The following is a 23185-nucleotide window of genomic DNA, read 5'->3' as shown; positions in this document are numbered from 1 at the left end:
GCCTGCGAGAGATCTGCTGAGTTACTCAGTGAGTGTTTACAGAGGCATTAGCTCAGACAACAGACCTCAAGGACCCAGACAACATGCTTCACCTAACTGGTGACCTTTGACTTTACACTATTTGTTAGTGTTAAGTCACTTCAACAGTGAACTAAAGCTCTCAATCAGCCTTTTACCTGACACCACTATGTTGTGTGTGATGTCCCACACTGAGGCTACTGTTGTAAATTGGTATTTTGCTGCTGCAGTGCTGCTGTGCAAAATGCTGGATTTTATTTGTGTAAACATACATCATCTTTCCCATCAACATTTTCTCTGCTGTGTCTGTATTTTGCTGCCCCTGCTGTTCTTCACAGCAAATGAATAAAAAATTCAAAGCAATAAAAACACTGTGTGAATCCGTCTGATACTGAACTTTGTCTGAACTTGATTCCTTTTCTAATTCATTCACCCAAGGAATACAGATATTTATTGGTGTCAGCAAGTCAAAGGCCTATTGCTGTGAGAATCTACACAATGTCCTCATTATTTTATGTGTGAATGTGCATGTGTACAGGTCTACCTGTGTGAGAAGGAGCCTGAGGGCCTGTGCTGCTTCCTGGCTGAGCTCCTTCACCCCCCTCCTCTCCACCGCCTCCATCACTTGGAGCAGGTCAGGCTCCCACAGCACTGCTGTGCTGCTGTGCTGCAGGAGCTGCAGAGGACACAAACACAGATAGGTGTACACATAAAAATGCACAATCATACACAGATGCAGTCACTGGCAAACATAGGAGAATTAATTATGAGGATGTTCGAATGGCAAAAAACTAAAAAGGGAGGGAGAAATAAGTAGACACAGAGAAAAACAATAAACATGTCATTCTATTGAATTTATTTGATTTATTGTGGTTGAAGAAGCGATATGTACAGAGTGTACCATGCCTCTCGCCCAATGACAGCTGGGATAGGCTCCAGCCCCCCTGCGACCCTTAATGGATAAGCGGTATAGATGATGGATGGACAGATGGTTGAAGAAGTAGATTATATCTGCTACAATTTTGTAAAAAAATCGGAAACTGTGGGAAAAGTGCAAGGACCCGCATCAACTCCCAAATTTTAGATAAAATCCCTCAAGTGTAACATGTCTAAATGGGTTACAGCTGACCAGCAAAATTACAGCCTCACAGTTTTATGCCTCTGCCAACTAGGTTGCAGTTTACATCCATTTCTGTCCATACTTATATAGTAAATGTAATGAGGTCTTTAAAAGGATCTTCAACCCGGCAGCACAGAGAATCTAAACACACACATCACCACAGTTTCAAGGTGAGCACCCAAGATTAGCGTCAACATTTCAATATCTGACCAAACGTGAAATATGGTTACAATCTCCCCTTCTGTTCCTAAATTATGGCATTGAATCATGTTTTTGCAGAACATTATGATGTCCCAGTGAAGCTGACCTTTGACCTTTTGGATATAAAATGTCATAACGTCATCATATTACCCTATTAGATATTTGTGTGAAATCGTGTCACACAAGATAATGCCTCCAGCCACGGCTGTCATCAGCGTGGAGGTATAATCAATAAAAAGCGTTTAGAGCCACAGCTCACAACACAAAATATGATAATAATATTGTATTTCTTTCATTTCTATGTGTTATACTGTGTCAGCCTGCATAACACTGCATTGTATTCACTCTCATGGCTTATGTGATCTTAATACTTCTACTACTTCTATGTTTTTATTACCTTCATTAAATATGAATAGTTTCAGTATCAAATATTTATTACTGCTCAGAACCATGCTCAAGAAATTATACTTAATATGAGTGGCATATGTATCAGTGTGTGTGTGTAAAACCTCTCACAAGTGTGATGAGTCTGAGAATGGCAGGGTGGAGAAGGCAGCTCTCTCCTGAGCAGAGCAGGCAGTAGAGGAGGAATCGACTCCATGGCTGACACACCATGTATTTTGCTAACACACAGACACACACAGGCACACACAAACACACACCCACACAGGACACAAAACGCAGGGGGAGAAAAATGACAAGTCAGCATGCCTAATTCAGATCAGTTTGCCCTGTTCCTCCTGGTGCAATTACTGAAAATGGTTAAAAACTTGCCAAAAGCCACAACATCAAGACGTGGAGCATGTAAAAAAACAAACAAGCATGCTACAACACTGAGAACAGAGATATGAGAGAGGATAATGAGACACAAATTAACAAACAGACACAGCACTAACGCTTTAAAATATCATTTTAATCTAGTCTCTGTCTCATGTACCAATGCACAAATTACCTACACTGACTCATTCCCTAACTGTCTCTCTGTCTGGCACCTGTAACATGACTCTTCCTCTGAAGAAAGCCCAGTAGGGAGCTTAGACAGTTGACTGAGGCTCTCAGCAACAGCTCATGCTTCTAAGGAGAAAGAGACACAGTAGAGTGAAACATGAGAGGGAAAGACAAGCATACACACAAAAAAAGAAGGCCAATCTCTCAATCTTTGACATCTTCCATCTCTAATATGTCAAATCATTGCAAGTCATGAGAAATGTGACATGTGTCTATGTGCTCTGACTTGTTCAGATATGGACACAAACACAGCAACAGATGCACAGGAAACAGACATTACTGTAACACACACACTCCCACAGACACATGCTCACCAATGGACAGAGATGCTGCCAGAAACAAAAGGGAGAACAAGGAAACACCGGAGAGAGCAAGTGAGTGAGGTTTTAATAATGCATGTCTTTCCCACAGCAGCGGTGCTGGCAGTGAGCACTATGTAGTGTCCAAAAATACTGAAGTAGGGCAGGCGGATATATAGACGATGGTGGAGAGTTACACCCTAATCCTGAAGCGGAGAGGAGATCGGAGAAGAAAGGAGTCAAGGTTATGAGTGGGAGGGGATGAGAGAGCGAGGGAGGTGAAGTGGCTAGAGGTAAGAGAAAGGACAGACAAGAAGAGGGCTGATGAGGACATGAAGATTAAAGGATATGTTTGAATGAGAGCAAAGAAGAATGAGGGACAGACAGTGAGGAGAAAGGAGAAAGAGAAGAGTCAAGTAGGTGGATGGAAAGCAAGGATGGAGGAGAGGAGAGTTGGGAACTGTTACTCATATCAGCTGCTAAACAGCAAACTACAGAGCACTGAACCATAGAGCTGAAGCTCAGTTTAGCATGACAGTCTTTTATACAGAGAGGAAATGCCACTGGCGTGGAACCAGAGGCTAGCATGCTGCAGCACAGGCATAGAGTAAAAAAGAAACCCAATTATCCCATAGTTTGCAGATTTTATCCAGATCATTTTTATATTGTCAAACTCAAATATATAAATATCTCTTTTGCAAATACATATGTTAATGTTTTTGTTTACTTCTCATCACAGAAGCCTTACTAATTTACCTTACAGCTGGTATGTGCGATCTTACTAATTTAATATATCATCAATATAACCAAATTATACAGTACTGGTCCACTGGCACTGGAAGAAAGAGGAGTCAAAACATGGTTATGTTCTTTTATACATCAAAATCAACACATGCCTGTATTACACTTAATTAGCTGGAGCTTTTTCAAGGTTTTTCACTAATCTACTGAATATACAGAATAGCAGGCTTCCACACAACCTCCCACAAAAAAGGTCTTGATCTGCATGTATTCAGATGAGTATCTGCTGATTCAAGAACTCCTTGTTTATCTAAATAGTTTTTGCAGTGTTTATCCTTGTCAGAGATATTGTTTGATATTTGCTTGTGCTATTTGCACTCTCACTCCTTCAACACAAACCTCACAAGCTGGTCATTATGTGCTTGCCAGGGTCTTAAAAATAATTTGAACTTATGTCTATTTAATGAACAAAGAGTCTTAGAATTGAGCTACATTCAGCGTGTGTCTCACTGCCATTTTATGGATCTAGTCGAAATGTATTACCACACTCATTCTGGTCCTACTCATAACTCCTGCAAGCCTTGTGATTCATTGATTCACAATATCTTAGCTTCAGTCACACAGAAAAATTGAACTTTTATTGTGTGACTGTTCAGACTTGGCCATTAACTGATGGTGGTAAAGGCAGAAGCCAATATACTGAGTTGTATGATAGAGCACTTTAGTGCTTTGTATTTATGTGGTGCTTCTGTGTATTGTGATGCTGGAGCGCTGCTTTGATCATAAAAAATTACCAGGATGAAACGACAGTAAAATCAAAGGACTGTGTAAGTATCAACATGTGTAGTAGTTCAGTGCACAGTTGGCGTTACTAGATAGATTTCTTTATAATCTCTTTGATAGACGGTCTATTTACTGGCTTATTTTGTATACTCCACACCACGTTGGTTCTTGCTCTGTGCTGGCTGCCACCCAGGAGAAGTAGTGCTGCCCCTGTTCAATGTAAAATAAATGCTGGTGGGCCACCAGGCTGCCTCTCTTGTAATAAGTAACCAAAGTCAATACACCAGCTACATGAAATAACATTTTGGAGACACCTGCGATTGCTCTGGATATGTGTGCCATTCCATTATGCTAACTGCTAAATCAATTGCAATCTCATTTTCTACACAACCTTGTGAAAGGCAGCTTCAATGTCATGCTGTACAGATTTTAAATATTACCTCTATGTTACCTCTGCTGCAAGAGATACAGAGTGGAGTGAAAGAGAGAGGAGGCACCCTCTTATAAACATTTAAGCCCACAGCTGTGTGAGCACATGGTTATGTAAAGCTGTTTGAGGATAGATTGACACTGATAACTGTGATGTAATCTCTTTGTTTTTAATTATTTGATGAACATTTCTGCACATATTGTTATTCTTATTGTATCTGTTAGCATCTGAAGTAAGTCAATGTTTGCTGATTCATAGAACTGAGAATAAAAAGGATGCATTAGAGAGTGACTGTGCATGTCGCTTTAGTTTTTCATTTTTCACCACAAAATTTGTTCACAGCTGGAGTCTTCCTTTAACACTAGAACAGCTACATTCAACTAAAATCACTTGTTGAAAACAATCTATTTGGTAGCACTCCACCTATCATTACAACACAGAATTTACTGTAGGTGTTCTCTGTTATTTCTGCCTCACACAAACAAGAAATGTGGGAAATGCAATGTTGCAATAGTAGTCCCTGTGGCAAACTAAAATTTATCTCTTGATGTAAAATCCATACTACATTTAATACAATTCAACAGCAAAAACAAGAGAGCTAACTCTACCATTATTTACAATTTGACTGTTAATGGTCAAACACTACCTGTGTCTCCAGTCATTTATTTTGCCCTAAATCTCCCCCTCAGTCTCCTTCTCAAAGCTACATGATCTCTCTTTCTCTCTCTCTCTGTCTCTCACACACACACAGAGACACACACACACACACACACACACACACACACACACACACACACACAAGACACATATATAAATCCCCCTAGTACCACAACCTGCAAAAGAAGTCCACTGAGAGCAGTTGAGAGGCACTGGGCTCCTCTGGAGCCAAGCGGGTACAAAGCTCCGTCTTGGACCCCAAGGGGTCTGGGCCCGACCAAGCCAGGACTAGTGCTCACACATACCACGGCTGATGCTAGGTCAACATCAAGTAGAGCCTGCAGCAATCTCAGGCAGCTGACTGGAAAGAGAAAGTGAGAGAGAGAAAAGGAGGACTGGTAAATGGCTGGAAAGTCAAAGGGAATTAGAAGTAGATGAAAAGCCTAAACACACAGGAGAGCAAGAGGAGGAAAAAGCAAAAAAAATGTGGAGGGCAAGGCCACAGTAGAAACAGGTACATAGCAGAAGAGAAGGGAGTGATTGAGTGAGTGAGTGGCTGGGAAGTGGAAGTTTGAAATAGAAAAAGATTTTGAAAGGAGGCAGCAGAGGGAATAGAAGCACAGAGGAGAGGCAGAATATCAGATAAAAAGAACTGAGGGCAATTTTTGGATTGATATGTGACAGAGAGGGAGGCCAAGAAGTTAAAGATGTAGAGAGTGTGTGAGGCAGTGAGAGACAGTGTTGAAGGAAGGTCAGCAATACTGAGAGATCAAAGTGGTGATGGAGATAAAGAGAGAGACACAGCCAAAATGATTGCTAAAACACAGTAGGGATCCAAACTGAGAGCTGCCAGCCATTTGAATTGCACTTATGCCATGTACACTGAGATTAGATCTCTCTGAGGGAGGGAGGACTCAATTAGTGGCAGAAGAAAAAAGGGAGGAGGGACAGAGCACTGCGATAGAGAGAGAGAGAGAGAGAGAGAGATGGATGAGTGGAGAAAGAAATGTTAAAAAAAAAAAAAAAAGACAGAAGAACAGAGTAGACTGAGTGAGAGGAGAGAGCGAGAGTGAGAGAGAGAAGGAAGGAACGAGAGATAGGCAGGCAGAGGGAGGGAGCCAATACATCACAGCGATCCTGACAGGCCACTTATCCAGCTGACAGACAGAGACACTGGAGCAGCAGGGATGATCTGTCTCCGAGTGGTGCAGCGGGATGTGGGCTACTTAATATAATGAAAGTGTGTGAAATGCATGCCTAGGGTTCGGTTACCTCTGCAAAGGATTAAACACAGACACTTTACTACCCATACAGGACAACATGTAAACCAAACTGTAGTGAACCTCATTAGTCTATCCTGTTGTTTATAAAGGACAGTTGCTGCAATAATCAGGGTTGCCTGACACTGTTCAAATCTGAACCAAACACTACTGACATGCATTGAGGTGTCTTGGTTTTACACATGTTCTAGTGTGTTTGCAATTGCACTGGACAGTGTAAAATGAAGTAGCACAAAATTAAAGAAAGGATGAAGTGAGAAGAGATCAGTAGAATATACAAAACTGGGGGGTTCAAGAATGAAAATGGAAAAAGAAAACACAAGCTGTGTGCAAATTCATAAGATCCTGGAAAGCCACTAAAATGTTCCTAGGTTACACGCACTTGCTATCAGCATAGCACTTGCATTGCTGATGAACTGTTTTAGCATCTGCTGCCTGCAAGGGCAAAAGTCTTTCAAAAATAATCATCTGCAAAAATTCTGAGTTTGTTACCCAGCAAGAGATTGTCTGTGCTTCTTTTCTGAACAAGGAGTCGCTGCACAGCTGTGTCCAGACTCCAACTGATGCTCTTATGGACCTTAAATAATGGAGAAAGAGAGAGAGGAAAGAACACGGGAGAGAGGAGAGAATAAGAAGAATAACAAGATTAGGGCCAAAAATATCATTGCAAGTAAGAATGTATTATTCCTGCAGTGCAAGCAGAGAGCAGAGAGGAAGGTGTATTGTTTTATACCACAGCTTTATTGTGATATATATCGAACCAATCCAGTTGGTGTTTTGTATTCTGCCCCCACATCTGATTCTATGTTCTATTTTACTGTATGTTCTCCGTCCTGCCCTTGATGGTGCCTTGACTGTGGGAAGTTTTATCCTGAAGTTGTGATAAGAGCAAAGCTGAGCTGTGGTGTGTACCTGAGCGGAGTGAACACACTGCAAGGTAATGAGGGAGGACAGGAGAAGATGGCTGCAACACAGCAGGGCTGAAGGAGGACAGGCTGATGGAGAGGGGGATGGAGCAGAGGAGGAGGAGGAGGATGAGAGGACTGTCTGCAGCTGGTCCATCAGTCCACTGTTGGAGAGCAGCATGGAGACAGCTGGGGAGGAGAAGGCACTATGTGATCATGCTTTGAAGGGATCTGTACTTGTGTGTCAGTGTGTGTGTGTAAATAGCAGTTGGTCTGGATGACTACATAGTGACATGCTGCAGGCATCCACCCACAATTACACAAACACACACATACTTTTACTTTTCTGTGGCGCCTGTTGACGCCTTTGGAACATGTGTTTACTTCAGGTTTGTTTGGTTGAACAGGTTTAACACACACACACACACACACACACACACACACACACACACACACACACACACACACACACACAGGCCCACATTCAGCTGCTCAAACACACACAATCACACAATCACTATTACATCATTCTTTTATTGCAACTGAAGTCTGTAACCTCAGCCTTGACTGAGTAAGGTGCACATATATTTTGATTTAACTTGATATTCAACTCAGAAATGTGGTTTCTGCATCAGCAAAAAGGTACAGAATACAAGTGGAATTTGCATAATATTGGGGTTATATACAGCACATAGGCAGCCAACCAGGTCAACTGTAAGTACCAGAAAAACTATTATTTCATATCATTTAAAGTTATAATATCCTATTGTTTGCCTTGAGACAGAGGAATGTGTTACTATTCCTGTACAACACAACATCAGCTGAAACACTGTCTAGCCCAAGGCTGAAATAACTAGCATTTGTAAACTCACCACTAGTGATGAAGAAGCAGATGGTGAATGTAGGTGGGCTGCAGCAGAGGCAGTATACTAATGCTATGGGCGTAATTAGCTTTGCTTCCCAATGGTACTCCTGTTCACTGGCCACTAGCCTCACCTTATTAACAACGAACCAGCTCAGTGACCTCTGCTGAGGATTTTTCCTGCTTGGAAGCTTGTGCAGGCAGATTATTTAGCTTGTAATAAAATAAGTTCCAATCAATATGTCATGTCATATAATTTGGTAAGAGACATTATAACACATCTTGATTCATCCTGTTGATGGCAGCTCACTGTAAGTTATTCCAATATTAAGTTCCCTAGTGGAGCTGCTACTTCTATATTTTGGATTATTGATTCCAATTTTGTGTTGGCTTTGTAGGATTCAGAAGTGATTTTTGTTTTCTCTTGAACAGAGATGTCTAATAAATCCATTCAGGGACACCGTCTGATAGATTCTTCTCTCTGCTTACTTTTCTCTTATCTGTAAAAGAAATTGTGTTCAGTGTGTGTGTGTGTGTCCTTCTGTGTGAGATCTTTAAACTTATTCTTCTGACCATGTTAGTGCATGAGTGTGTGGGGTGTACTATGTCTGTGTGTGGTTTTGTCTAGGCGTATGCAATATTTAGGTTTTGCAAGGTGACAACACAAACCTGAGGACTTTTGTGCAAATGTGTGAGAAGCTCTCAGATGTGACAGCATGTGTGTGCAAGTGTCAAAGACAATGTGCAGGACTGAGCCACAGCCCGTGTGCCATAAAGGTGTACAGCAGGTGTCATCTTGTATGCTTATTATTCCTCTGTGTCGCAATGCTACTTGTCAAGGTCAGTCTCTCGCCTCTGTCAAAACAGGGCAGAGGGAGAGAGAAGTTGAAATGAGGGACCGAGAGAGTGAAACAGAAACATACAGAGGGTGAAGAGGCAGGGTGTGTGAAAGATGCGACGTCAGGAGAGTACAAATATGTGAAGATGGAGAGGCCTAGAGTTGGAGAGACAGGAAGTGTGTGTCTAACCTCTGTCAGTGCAATGTGCAGGGGACAGACTCAGGCAGCAATACAGGTAGTTGAGGGCTGGCAGCAGGCTCTCTGTGTCGGCAGGCTTCAACCTTCCTGCTATATTGCTTACTGACACACACACACACACAATAACACATTCAAGTCTGATCGCTCACTTGTCTATCTAATATTTCATCTGCACTGCTCTCAAAAGCATTTGATAAACATTTCATCCAAAGACATCAACACACAATACAACAGACAGATAAAATGTAACAAGATGAGCTCTGGTACTTTCTGCCTGTCACGTCATGTCTGCTGTCAGGCGGTAAAAACTGAATTAATCTCATCTGCAAGTGAAAATGTCAAACATGAGCAGCTGGAAAATATAACTAACAACACAGGATGAGGTTCCACTAATGCAGTAAAAAGGCAAAAATTAAGTAGTAAGGCACAGAGGGATGAGGAGTGTTGACATCAAGGCAAAAAGCACAGCAAAATTTGTCTGTAATAATAATGGGCTTGGAGTTATAATATGCTAGATATGTCTAGTACATTTCTGAAGAGCGTTCCTATTTGCAGATTAGCAGCAAGTGCTCATCTGAGTAGGTTTGTCAATGATGATATTAAATCATAGATGAGTGAGGCCTCCATTTAGAGCAGGTGAATGTAGAGGGAGAAAAAGCTAGCAGCACAGCAAACCATGTGGTGACTCCAGAGATATGTCTGTACAGTCACTAGATGTTCATGTGTCTGTAATGTAACATGCAAGTACCAGTGTGAGCCAGGGACATGCTGAAGAGTGTTTTAGTTTGTATACATCTCTGCAAAGAATTACATGTGTTGTGTGTCTATGTGTCTGAAATCTAGCAAGCGTGTTCTGAATCTGAAGGGTGTGGTGTGAAATATTCAGAATAATATAAACAATGTACAGAAAATGTGTGTTTGCATGTATATGCTAATAGATGAAGGCTGTGGGGAGGAAGTTAGCGTACACTTAGTATAACCTGCCTGCAGAACCTTTTGACCTCACCATGGTAGAGCAGCTTGAAGTGCACTCCATCCATCTTGCTGTAGGAGGCAGATGATGGCGGGTCGCTGGCCTGTGTCACACAAAGTAGCCTCAGCACCAGAGGGAGTGAGTGCACTGCTGAACAAAGAGAGAAAGATACAAAGTGCGACTGTAAACTGAAACTTGAAAAAGAGGCAAGAGACACAGGCAGGCAGATATATAAAACTACATATGAGCACAATGAAAGTGAGGGAGAGAGCAGACAAACTTAATAAAACAGTGAAGAGAGAGAAAAGGTGTATATCTGTGTATGAGGGAGAGAGAACAATTTCTTCAACAAGTGTGTACCTTACACTGACATGTGGACTTGATGAAGTACTGGTTTGCCAACGAGAGGTGGCTGGAGCAAGACGAAGCAAGACGACAAAGCAAGAAGAAGAAAACTACAATAAAATTACCACAAACACTTAGAATATTCTGAGTCTGGATCCAGAAACTCACAGTGAGAGATGTGAAAAAGGAGACAGAGGGCAGGGCTACTCTAACAGGAAAGAGACCGGAGGAAGATCAGGCAGAATAGTCATCTACATACTCCTTTCACCGCTGCAGCGCATAACATTAAAATATCTCCCCTTGGGATGCCGCCACATTAGAGGCTAATATAAAGTATATATTAATGCAAATTACAGTGGGTTGAACTGGAGCACGTGCAGGATAACGGTCTGTAATTCCCACAGGGCCTGGAATGAGCAAAAAGCAGGCAGAGGCTAACCACAGAAACACTTTCTGAACCCCTAGCTGACACACTGGTGATATACCCTTCAGCTGAACTCATTACCCTAGTCAAATAAACAGATATCCTAACGCCATCCGATAGACACCCCTACCAAATGCACATCACAGCACCAGATATGACATGCACAGAATTAAACCAGTGAACCTGGTTCATCCTCTGCCTGACTTGGACAGGACAGCATTTGATTTCATTCATTAACATGAATTAACTTTTAGTGAAATTGTAGTGTGATAACATGATTTATTCTATTATTGTTTTACTAAATTGTCTAAGCCAAATTAGTCCAATTAATTATTCACAGAAAACTGTAATTAACTGTAATCTACTTACAAGAAGATTTTTTTCTGATGTCTCAGTGATTTGACAAATTTTATAACAGACAGTAAACAGTTCTGCATGTATACTGTCTGTTATATGATGATCTAACATATATTGTACCTTACGAAGACAATAGGTTGCAATGGATGCTTGATTTAATTTATCAGTGTCCTCAAGAAGTTTCACTTCCTCTGGTCTTTCCTTAATTCATGCTATCTCAGTACTGAAAGTTCAAACTGATTCTACATCAAAGCTGACACCAATCTCAGAGTTCTCCTCTCTGACATATACAATACAAACCTTAGTATGATAATAACTCTTATGTACATTGATACTACTGTCTGTTGAATTAAATTCAATACTATAGGCTTCATACATAGGGAGTCATCTAGATAAACTAGCGTCCCACTGTCTGTATTGACAAAGGATGTTGGGAGGGTTTGTTATAACAGAGGATTAATGGTTCTTTCCTTCAAACATAAATCACAGGCGACAGTGCTCTGGGAGCTGTTTTGCTATTCCATTCCAATTTAAATCTAACCAAGTTGTAGGAGAGCCTTTGTGTAGTTAAAACTGAGTTTGCTTGGCAGGAAAGTTGAAAGAAATAGTATCATCACAGGCCACATTACCTACATTACCTACAGTTTTTTTTAATTAATATTTTGCATACTTTGATATTTGACAGGGATAAACAAAAATAAAAGAGACATTTTTAATGACTGAACAGCCATTCACAGCTGTATATGAGTCCCAATGTCATTTGAACAATGTCTGGAACCATCAGAAAGAAATGCTGCCAGGGTGAATAGCCCAGCAAACATAAATCAGCATAGGTATTCTATCAAATGATCCAATATGTAAGTATAATTAAACTAAGTGCTTTCAATTATGTTGCAAAAGCACAATGTGCCAAATGGACCAATTAATCTATGCAACTTACTTTTCTATGCTACTTTACAGATGTCTTAGTCTATTTATACCAACTGCTATCATCATTCAAATTCCCACTATAATTTGTTGGCCTTCTCAGTTTGTGGAGCAGAGGATGAATTCATTTTAAGTTATGGAGGATCTGAAAGAATGAATAGCAAAAACCCCAAAACTGATTAAGTAGCAAAAGTTGGCACATAATTCTCTGTCAGATTTAGTCTTGCTTACTTATTTTTAATTGGATGCGGTCTGTTTTAAAACATCTTTTTAGTGAGTTTGTACAGTGTTTTACATTTGTGAAACTATAACATGAAACACAGATGGACTTGTCAAGTAAAAAAAAAGGTAAAAATTGGTATTTTAAGCATCAAAAAAATTAATAACAAACCCTGTTTCTAGTCTCCATGGTAACCTTGTGAGTTGAGGTCCAAAGTGTTTTCTTGTAATGTCTTGATCTCATCAAATGTTTTTGTTGTACGGAAAGTGAGGTACACTACATTATGGGAATTCTGTGGAGAGACATTTAAACAAAATAACTTTTCTTAATCAAATGTAACTTTTCAGTCAATATGAAGAGATGGGCATCTGAGACCAAATAGCCCAGGTGTGGCTGTGGCTGCTGCTGCTGCTGCTGGCTGTTTATAAAACTGAGATCTAATTAAGTAACTCTTTCAGTGTTTGCTGTGTGGGGAGAAAAAAAGACTGTTGGGGTGGATTTGGTTTATTACATCTCACTATGTGTAGTAAACCCATGAGTGTATATATGTGTGTGTGTGTGGCTGAACTATGTGTATGAGCTTTTACTGAGCAGGGAAGAGACAATTTCATTTTAAGCTTTCATTTGCTATATAAAGTTTTAATATGTACAACAGAGGATAGAAAAACACCCAGGAAGAAAACAAAACAATGTCTGCTGCATCGCAAACAGTGAACTCAGGGGAGTAAACAGTAACACTCACCTCAATCTATCAACTGCAATTAACTGTATCTGCAATTTAATGAGATATAACTGGGGCTGAAATCAAATCTGTTGCCATTAAACTTGATACGTGATAGTGTATAGTGTAGGCTGTAGAAAATCTTTTCAAAAATGGGTGACATTCTTTTGTGTGAGGATCTAGATGTATTACTGCAGTGATAGAGTCTGTGGCCATGAAAGTCAGAAAGTTATTAAGGTATTAGTGAGCATGTGTCTGTGTCTAATTTTGGCCACAGTGTATGACTAAGCTAAGAGGTTTAAAAAACTGAGAACTGGTAACTCCTTAAAAAATGTAAGACGTATTCACAGCAGACAACAGTGTAGTTTTCAGCATCAAGAGACAAGACAACTGACAAGTTTATCTTTGATCAGTGATTAAATTAGAAGAAACAACAGATCTGTGCATGTGTGTCTCAGCATCTGTATGATTATGTATGTTCACAGTATGTGTGCATGCATTGGTGTTGTTCAGAGAACAGTTTGTTATAAAAAGTTGTGATCATGCATAATGTATTCAAAGTTCCCTGATTGATGCACATACATTTCAAATGAAAGAATCTATTACTGCTTCATCACTGCACTGCAGGTGCATGACGCTGTCATTAAGATTTTATGGTGTGTAATATATCTCTGCATTTCCTATGAATTACTAGTAGAAGTGTAAGTTAAAGAAACGTTCCAGTTTTCGTCACCTCTACATGAAGCTTTCTTGATAAGAAGACAACAAACTCATTACACATTATTACATTTCCCAACTTCTTCCATTATAGAATGTTGCACAGAATTTCCACAAAATATTTCACAGGAATTTCAACATTGCTTCTATAAAATGATATACTCCTTCAGGGTGTTTACTGTCTCTTACCCTGTTGAGTGTGTCCCTGTGTGAGCCCATGGCCCATGTTCTCCACACTGAGCCTCTGTAGCGCCTGGAGAAGGGCTGGTCTGAGTTTGGCACATAAATCTACCTCATAGTCTCTTTGACCACGCAAAAGCACTTCCAGCACCCCCAGGGCTCGTTCTGCCAGAGGGGCCTCCCTGGTGCAAAGCATGTCCTGTAGACAGGTACAGACAGGTATTAAAATTAATGTAGAATATAGTTTTAGCCAACCAGGTACACAGTGCAGGTTGACAATGTTTTTCATAAACTATGGGACATAAGTCTTATTTTTGTAAAATACATCTACATGAGTGTGACAATTTAAATTGACCAACTCGTCAAATCCATCTCCTGTTTGAGTTAAACAGTTCTCACCAGGAGTGTCATTGTGACAGCTGGATACTTCTCCATCAGAGTCAAAAGCTCTATGGTTTCAGTGTCTGGCTCCTGATCCTGCCTCTCATCTGCATGGATTTTTCTCTTCTCTCTATTCTCCTGCACGTCTGCCTATACCCAGGAATGAAATCCATCTACCTTTTCATCAGTTCTGATTTTCACTTGTGAGCATTCAAAGGGAATTAAAAAACACAGTCAGATACATGCAGCACCTACTCCGGTGAAATTAATTAGTGAAACTTGTTGGAGTGAAACAAGTGCGTTCAATTAAATCAGTAAAATTATCCACTGACTGTAAAATGTGAGTCTGAGAATTGCGAATTGCCCACTTACCACAGTTGGCCCTGCATCTCTGTGCTGTGCTTGCTTGGTCAACCAAAGCTCCAGGACCGAGGGCCCGAATTTCTCTGCTAGCTCCGGATAGCGACAGATGAAATGCAGGAGTGCAGGATGGTGGATGTAGAGGGAAGAGAAGCTTTGGCAAGAGGAGAGTGCCTTGCTGATGCAGTTCAAAGGAGCCTTGAATAGGTTGGCAAAAGAAGATTGAAAAAGCCAAAGTACTTTCTTAAGGATGAGCATACACACACATTTAAAGAAGTTTGAGGTTTTGAAGACAATTTTTTTCACAACCCAGATGTGAGACTGCTTTTAAACCCCACTGAGTCGGAGTCCTGAGTCATAGCACAAAGTCTCCTGTAATCTACTGCTTATTATATTCATAGTCAACATAAAGGTTATACTACTAAGTACTTTCAGAAAAGCACAGCAGCACAGAGTTTTACCACATAATGTTCTTTGAAAAATGAAAAGTACATTCTTTTGAGAAAATGTTATTTGTTCTCTGTAACTTTAGAAAAAAGGATGAGTTATAATTAATATTCTTTGCTGCTGAACCATCTACAGCACAATATGGATTTTGCATCAAAAGATGAATATGAGCTGTCAGGCCTTGAGTATTTCGGGGGCCTTCACATTAATGGTTTCCATATTAAACCTTACAGAGCTCTAACCCTAGTACAAGCTGTACTCATTCTCTGCGCACAGAGAAAAAACATGCCAAACACTACAACACGAAATCTTGACATTTTAATGTGGCACTGCTTAAAGGTAAACCTATGTCAAAGAATGTGACAATATGATGTGAGGATTTTTTTTCATATTGTTAGCTTTCTTAGGTTGACTCATTGAGCAGAAAATAAAATAGAATATTTAAAACTGAGGCAGACTTCTTGTCTCAGCTGTCAAAGAGTATTTTGGTAAGCATAAAGGCTAAGAGATGAACAGTTCGAAATACAGAAAATGTATAAAAATGAGTTTGAATCTTGAGGCATCATAAGGAAAATCCACATGCTCTACAAGTTATGGACATTTGCTGAGAAGCATAAACAGAGTTTCTTAAACTGTGCCTTGATGTTGTTATGTACTGCACTAATTTTGTAAGTTACAGAATGCGTTTTGATTTCTGTGCAGTGAACTGCTCGGTTACCCCATCGAGGCTGTGGCTCTTGTCCTGTGTCACTGCCAGCAGGTAGAGGGCAGAGCGGAGCACAGAGTGAGACGGGGCACAGCTGCCCTGCTCCTGCACTGACCGCAACAGCCACAACACACTGGAGAACACTGTCTGGTCTGGGAGGAGCCTGGGCATCTCACACACACACACACACACACACACACACACACACACACACACAAAATAATGATGACAATTAACTTATAACATTACAAATATACATAGATGTGGCCAAACATTTACTTACTGTATACAACTGTATACAAACACACAGACACACATATACTTAAATGTCAAACAAACCTCAGCAGACACATTCAGTGTGAGGGTAATAATGTGGACAAACACACAAACTCTGTGTGCAAAGCAGAGAAAGAGCTCCAGGGGCATGTTGATGTCACAAACTTGCTATAGCACTTTCTCACGCAAAAATACATACATCCACAAACACAGTCAGTTAGATTGTATGTCGACGCACAGACATGCACACATATGCACAGATCCTATCCTTGAGTACACACACGCTACACACACTCAGCCCTTTTACACTATGTAAATCTCTGGCTACAGATACCATTAATCTTGATGAGACCACACAGTGGCAGGGAGAGGCTTTCATCCCTTGCCTGGGGGTAATGCATAGGCGAGGTTGCACTAAAGGACAGATTAAACTTTCCAAAAAAGCTGACGTATCTCAGAGGTCATAAAATATGTACTTAAGAACACCCTCAGAGGTCCGCAGCGGTGCCACTAGAGCAGGGAGAGAGCCACAGCAACATGCAAAACCAGCTGGTTTCTTGGTGGAGCCAAGTGATACACTGATATAATTCTGATGCTGTGATATCACACTAGGTATCATCTGGGATTCTGGATATTTCAATATTATGATACCGCTCAAATGTTGCCTTTTCTGCTGTCAAGGGCTGCATTAAGTTATTAAACTTCAGCTGAATAAAATCAACAATAAATGTCTCTGTTTGATCATCATATCCACATTAAGAATCAATGTTTCTCAAAATTACTATTATTAACATCAAATACCTATACCTATAGACATCTCTGAAATATTTTCACATCAATATTGAGAAGATGTAACATTTGATAAAGCCACAGTCCTAAGTTTATACACAGACTTGGGTACAGACTAATGGTGCAGCTGGCTGGCTGCCAGCACTGGTATGGAGTACAGATAGGCGTGGTGGTGACATTTTACTCTTTATATTGATTCCCTTAGCACAGGTAATGCAGTGCTACCAAGAGCTACTCAGCACCCACCAAGCTAGGAAATTACTGTGTTGCTTAAACACTTTGAATACATCAATATGAATCAAACTATGCCGCTCCTTCTTTGGAATTTGTATTAGCAAGATTTCCCTTGCAAAACCAAATGTCAGAATCCTCTTTCAATATTACCTGTCTCCTTGCTGCAAGGCAAGGTGTAGCAATATCACCATACAGTACTGAGTGGCCCTTGGGCCTTTGTATTCACACAGCTGGAGTCCAGGGGCCTCACACAGCAGAGAGGGCCAGTCTGACAGACGACAACACAGAGGGGGAAGGTTGTGTACCAGAAGATTCTCCACCTCCTCAACATCTGAGCAAGGAAAGAGGAAAGAGGTTTAATAAACAATGTTAAAAGCAGCAAGTTATAGAGAGAGAGAGAGAGAGAGAGAGAAGAAAAGAAAGAGGAGAGGATATGGATGAAGGAAAGAAATGAATGGAACAAAGTGAAGCGCAGCAGAAGAGGCCCTGAGGCCTCATTTACAAAGGACTATTACTCACCAATTTTATGTTTACCACTAAAACCAAGTCAAAGCCATGGTTTATGAAAAATTCATCTGGGGGCGAAAATGAGTGGGTATACACTGATTTCACACTTTTCCAATTATCTATACTATATCCAAACATAAAGCCAATATCCATCATTAACCAAGCTATGGCTGTCACGGATACTTAAATTCATTTTTTATTACGTTCTTTGAAAAAGATATACTATGTAATCTGACAAAGTTAAAGAACTTTTTTATTTTGGTTTATAAATGAGGTCCCTAAAGAATAGGAAGACAAGATGAAGAAGGCACATGGAATGATGGGAAGGGAACAGTGCTAAGGGAAGTGAAGCTTCAAGAGATAGATGGATGAAGATGAAAGACACAAGGGATCACTGTGAGACAGTGCTGAAGAGGGCTTCACCATATTTATGGACTGTGGGACTGAAAGACTGGGATGGGTGGGGGTGGGCAAAAGAAAATGATATATATGAATAAACAATATGACATAAGATGGAAAGAGAGAGAGGAGACACAAGGGAACCATAGCAGAGAATTCAGATTTTTTTGTTAAATAGCTAAAAGAGCAGGACTATATGCATCTACCATCTGTGATGTTGCCTTTATCTCTGGGTGGTCTTTAGGGAGCTGGAGGGAGGGGTGGGGGGTGGGGGGTTGGTGGGGGTGAATAGAGAGAGGGAGAAGAATATGAGATGCGACTTGAACTGAGAGATAACACACAGAGAAGGGGAAACAGAAAATGTAGCACAGAATAGAGAAAATAGTGCTGTGCAATGCTCTCTCTTGCAGTTCAGGGGGAAAAGAGAGAGATGGCAAGAAAGAAGGAAAAAAATACATGCAGTATACAGTATGAGGGAATGACAGGGAAGCTGGGGCACTGCACCGAAGAGAATGACAAAGTACGCAAATGGTGGCAGACAGGAATAAGGGTCACTGATGCATGGCTACACAGAGGCTATAAAGCCACAGCAGGGTCAGTGGGGAGTGGGACTACTAGCCAGAGAGGAAAACAAAGTAAAGAAGGGAACAAGAGTTCAAGAAATACAGAAAAGAGAGGAGAGATAAATATAAACAGGAACTAAAAGGGGAGGTGGCCAGCTAGCACAGGGCTACAGATCCATTGCAGGACAGAGAGCATGGTGGTCTGAAGGGGCCACTGTGGAGAAAGAGCAAGAAATAAATGGCATTGTTATGAAACTAGACAAAAATGAGGAGTAGGGCACCAAGCACTGATGCAGCCGTCACCTCTAAGGAACTTTGGGGAGGGCTGGGAGGGAGGGGGGTGACAAAGGGAGTCTCAAAGGGAGGACTGGGAGAGAGAGGAACACAGCAAAGGACAGACAGATGATGAAGATGAGAAGGGAAACAACAGATGGGAGAAAAGAAATAAAAAAACAGACCTGAGAGACAGGCTGCAGTGACAGGTTGCCTCCTGCTCAGGTTTTGATCAACAGAAAACAGAAAATAATAGAAGAGAAGAGAAGAGAAGAGCAGAGACATCCTGTCTTGAATATTCACACAGCTGTTCTTCAATTATTAGACAGCTCTACAAAAGTACAAAGGATGCCCATAAATAAATCACAACAATTAATTAGCAATATTGGAGCAATTCAATTAACAAAACCCACAATGAAAACACTGACATGGAGAGTGTACAGAACAAGACGGTGAGGAGAAACAGCAAAACTAAAAACTGTTTAAATCTGCCTAACAAAGTTTGAAATAAAGATAGCAAAGGACTTGAATGAGAAATACATCTAAAATAAAATGCCATAGTAAATTCCAGATGAGAGCAAAGAAAAATGAGAGAAACCAAGAGGCTGAAAATGAAACTGAAACAGATAAGGGTGATAAAAGGGAGGAAGATGTTGACAGGGAGAAAAGGGAACAAACAAGAGTCTAGCTCAACAGAACTCACAGCCACAAACGTACATAAACAAATATACACACCTACAATGCTGCTTGTACAACTCTTACATCTCATTACCTCAAAGAAATATTTTACTTAACTCTGGTCTCAATGTTACAACACGTCTCCTGGGAGCAACTGCAGTTTCCAGTTTTCATCAGTATTTTACTCTACATGTTGGGGGATGTTACAGCGATGTAAAAAGGGAGTTGAAGGTGTGTATACTGAATTATGACTTCACTTATCTAAAGTTATGTTTCTTAAATACGGTCTCACATAATCATGGCTCTTTAATTTGAATTGTTATTTGTGTTGTCACAAAGTGCACTGACATTTAAGAGATTTGGCATTAACTCTTCCCACAGGAACATGGAAGCAGCAAACACTGTTCAGTTTTCAATTCAAGGCCATGTTTACAGTACACACATCTGAGTCCCCACCTTTCATTCTGTATAGGAGGCTAGACATTATTTTGTGTCTTTGCAAACAGTTTTGTAAAACAGCATCATCAGCTTGTCTGTTGAATGTGTAAACTGAGCTGGCTTTGAAACCTTCTGAGGACGGTTGGACGCTGCCTGACGTGTGAGAACAGGCGTCTCTAGTGGGGACGATAATCTGCGTAATGTCACTGATGTTTGAAGTCAACATAAAGAGAAAAGAGAGAGGGATAGAGAATGCAACAAAGAGATACTGGATGTAACTTTATTTCGTTTTCTGATATACTTTAAAAAAAATAAGTCACATGAAGTCAGTTTGATTGAGTGAGTTGAAGTTTGTGGAATATTACCTTCCTCTATCCACTGAATACTGCCAGGTGATAAATTCTATGCAGAATAACTTTTAATTGAGCTATCAATGTATAATATACAATATATCAATGTATAATAAAAAACATTGCACTTGCACTAAATAACTTGGGTTGAGTGGGTATGATCTACTACAAGAAGTGCATAACTCAGTTACAAGTTCCAAGAGTAATGCCAGAATGTAGATCAGTTAAAAAGACTGTATTTGTTTGGCTGTGTTTCAGTTCTGTTGGTGAGACTATGCAGTCGGAGCTAAAGTCAAGTGACTGACGGCCTTTGTTTTCTGTCCATTAGGTGTTAGCTTCTAGGGGTACGCTGCTTCCAGTGCCCTCATCCGCTCCAACTCTGACCCCAACAGAATTTAACATGCCAGCATCCTGCACCTAATCACCACTTGTGGCCGCAGAAGCTGTTGTTTCTCAGCAAAAGTTACATAGTGTTGTTTAAAGCCCCCGGCCACTCAAATGTGTGTTTTGCTTATTGTTACTTCACTTGGATGTTTGAATTTTGCAGAATGACGTTTATGTAAAGTTTGACACTGGAACTCACATCCAAACAGGATTTTGGGACGTTACAAGTTTGGAAACCAACAATGATTTAATATGTGAGTTACACAAGTGTGGTGTGAAAACCTGAACCCTCTAGTGCACATACACAGAAAATAAACTTTTCAGTGAAGTGGGAGACATCTTGTGTCCAGTAGTTCAACTTGAAGCACTGAAGCATTCTATTATTAATCAAATAGTCGGGATTTTTCAGTGAGGCAGAAGGAGCAGATGGGCTTGCAGGCAATGGTAACAAATAACCAAATATTTTTTGTGGTGAAACCATATCAAACAAAATTATTCTTCAAAAACGTATTTGCCTCTGGAGGCATTCCATTAGGCTAAATGGTATGATTGAAAGAACTGACCTGACCTTCTTCAGACAAAACAAGCGTATCTTTAACACTATCAACAGTTACACTTCAGCAACCTCAGATGACTGAGCATAACACCATTGCTTGGAAACTGACAGGAACAATGGGGTTTTTACTGGTGCTGCATAGCTCTGTGTGTGGTGCAAGTGTGTGTGCAAATTTGCATACCATACTGGTAGGAGCCAGAGGCAGGGTCTGACTGGGAAAGCAGACACATACTGAGTTTCTGTAGAAAACCACAGCAAGATGCATTTAGATTTGGGTTCCTGAAAAAAAATGGTAAGAGGGAGAAATACACACAAGACAGAGCAAATAAATATGAATACTAAGAAAAGAGAGCAGAAAGAGAGCAGGGAAACTGAAATAAAGAAAAAAATTAGGGCAGCTGAGACAAACACAGCACACATCCTCCACAATGCACGGTCAATATAGTTAGAGGTGAGTGCAGGACAGGATGTGCCTTGACTTAGTTCTTTCAAATATGAAACACAGACGAGGCATGGCTCAGTTTCATTACAGCTAAGAGCAGAGGAGGTTAAAGCCTACCAAGTCAACCACATTTATGACCACACTAACAAACACTCTAATAGACACACACACAAACACACACACATACACACACACACACACACACACACACACACCCAGAAAAGTAGATACACTTACATACACAAAACAGTAAAATCTAAAAACACACATGCGAACAGTAGTGTGCTTTGAAGCTGCAGATCTGTTGCTCTGAGACAGACGCACTGCTGAGAAGACTTGCTTACTGGAAAAAAGTGACTAAGAAATGATGGATGCCTCAGTCGTGTTATCTGTCTCATTGTTCAATATGCTCTGACAGGGAACGAACGATAATAAGAACTCAACTTTCTGAGCCACGGCAGTTTAAAACACACACACACACACCTTTTAGATAGCAGTGCTTTGTTAAATGGTGTGTGTGAGTGTGTGTGTGTGTGTGTGTGTGTGTGTGTGTGTGTGTGTGTCCTCAGGTTATCCTGTTACAGTGTACCTGTTTCCTGCACAGAGGAGGCCTTTGTGTTCCAGAGCCAGCCTGTAGAAACCAGAGGACGCTGGAGGGAAGACGAGGAGAATAAAAGAGGGATGAGAGAGTAAGAAATGAGGAAAAGTAGGAAATTGATAATAAAAACACTATTTATATAACACTTTTTAGAACAAATGTTTTGAAGTATATCACAGTCAGAAAGGAAACAAAAATATGATAAAGTACACACATATACTAAGTCATATTCTGCAACTAAACACCTGAGTACTGAAAAGAAGTCAGAAATTCTCAGTCTAAGGATAATAAAAGTACAGGTTCAACAATTCAGTGGCTTAAAAGTACTCTGTAGAAGGAAGAGAAAGAGGAAGGAGAAAGGGATGGAGGTAGAGAGGCATTTGACAGACAGGAGGGGGAGAGAGACAGAGAGCGACACCTATCATCATTATGCCAGAAATCACGCTACATGATTCAGTCACGGCCCATAATCCCCAAAGCTCACACTAGTTTCCAGGCTACATTCCCCCCACATGATATTCTAAAAATACTCTGAAGGATCAGTGGGAAAAGCTCGTAATATGGCTACACTGGCTGTAATGGGACAGCAGCCCCGTTAT

The 23185-nt window shown here is 40.6% G+C and overlaps 1 protein-coding gene across 4 annotated transcripts in view; it reads right to left on the bottom strand.

The window, feature by feature from the left end:
• The window catches only part of LOC108877623 (meiosis inhibitor protein 1), a 49703-nt gene that overhangs the window by 5098 nt on the left and 21420 nt on the right, over window positions 1-23185 (bottom strand). Inside the window, exons 17-30 of one of the 4 annotated variants that reach the window (XM_018667718.2) lie at window positions 22578-22638; window positions 21728-21825; window positions 17549-17729; window positions 16112-16262; window positions 14959-15144; window positions 14605-14736; window positions 14215-14404; window positions 10348-10464; window positions 9333-9443; window positions 7450-7631; window positions 7030-7114; window positions 5434-5618; window positions 2296-2413; window positions 1833-1962 (exon numbers count right to left, since the gene is read on the bottom strand). In XM_018667718.2, the coding sequence (XP_018523234.1) occupies window positions 2309-2413; window positions 5434-5618; window positions 7030-7114; window positions 7450-7631; window positions 9333-9443; window positions 10348-10464; window positions 14215-14404; window positions 14605-14736; window positions 14959-15144; window positions 16112-16262; window positions 17549-17729; window positions 21728-21825; window positions 22578-22638 (1784 nt within the window). In that variant the 3' untranslated portion in view covers window positions 1833-1962; window positions 2296-2308. Of the gene's footprint in view, window positions 1-562; window positions 695-1832; window positions 1963-2291; window positions 2414-5433; window positions 5619-7029; window positions 7115-7449; window positions 7632-9332; window positions 9444-10347; window positions 10465-14214; window positions 14405-14604; window positions 14737-14958; window positions 15145-16111; window positions 16263-17548; window positions 17730-21727; window positions 21826-22577; window positions 22639-23185 lie in introns of those variants that run through there. The other 3 variants (XM_018667719.2, XM_051073756.1, XR_007814091.1) reach the window with 3 other exon arrangements.

Source organism: Lates calcarifer, linkage group LG11 (genome assembly GCF_001640805.2).
Source record: "Lates calcarifer isolate ASB-BC8 linkage group LG11, TLL_Latcal_v3, whole genome shotgun sequence".
Classification (NCBI taxonomy): Eukaryota; Metazoa; Chordata; class Actinopteri; family Centropomidae; genus Lates; species Lates calcarifer.
This window is presented reverse-complemented; position numbering and strand designations above follow the sequence as displayed.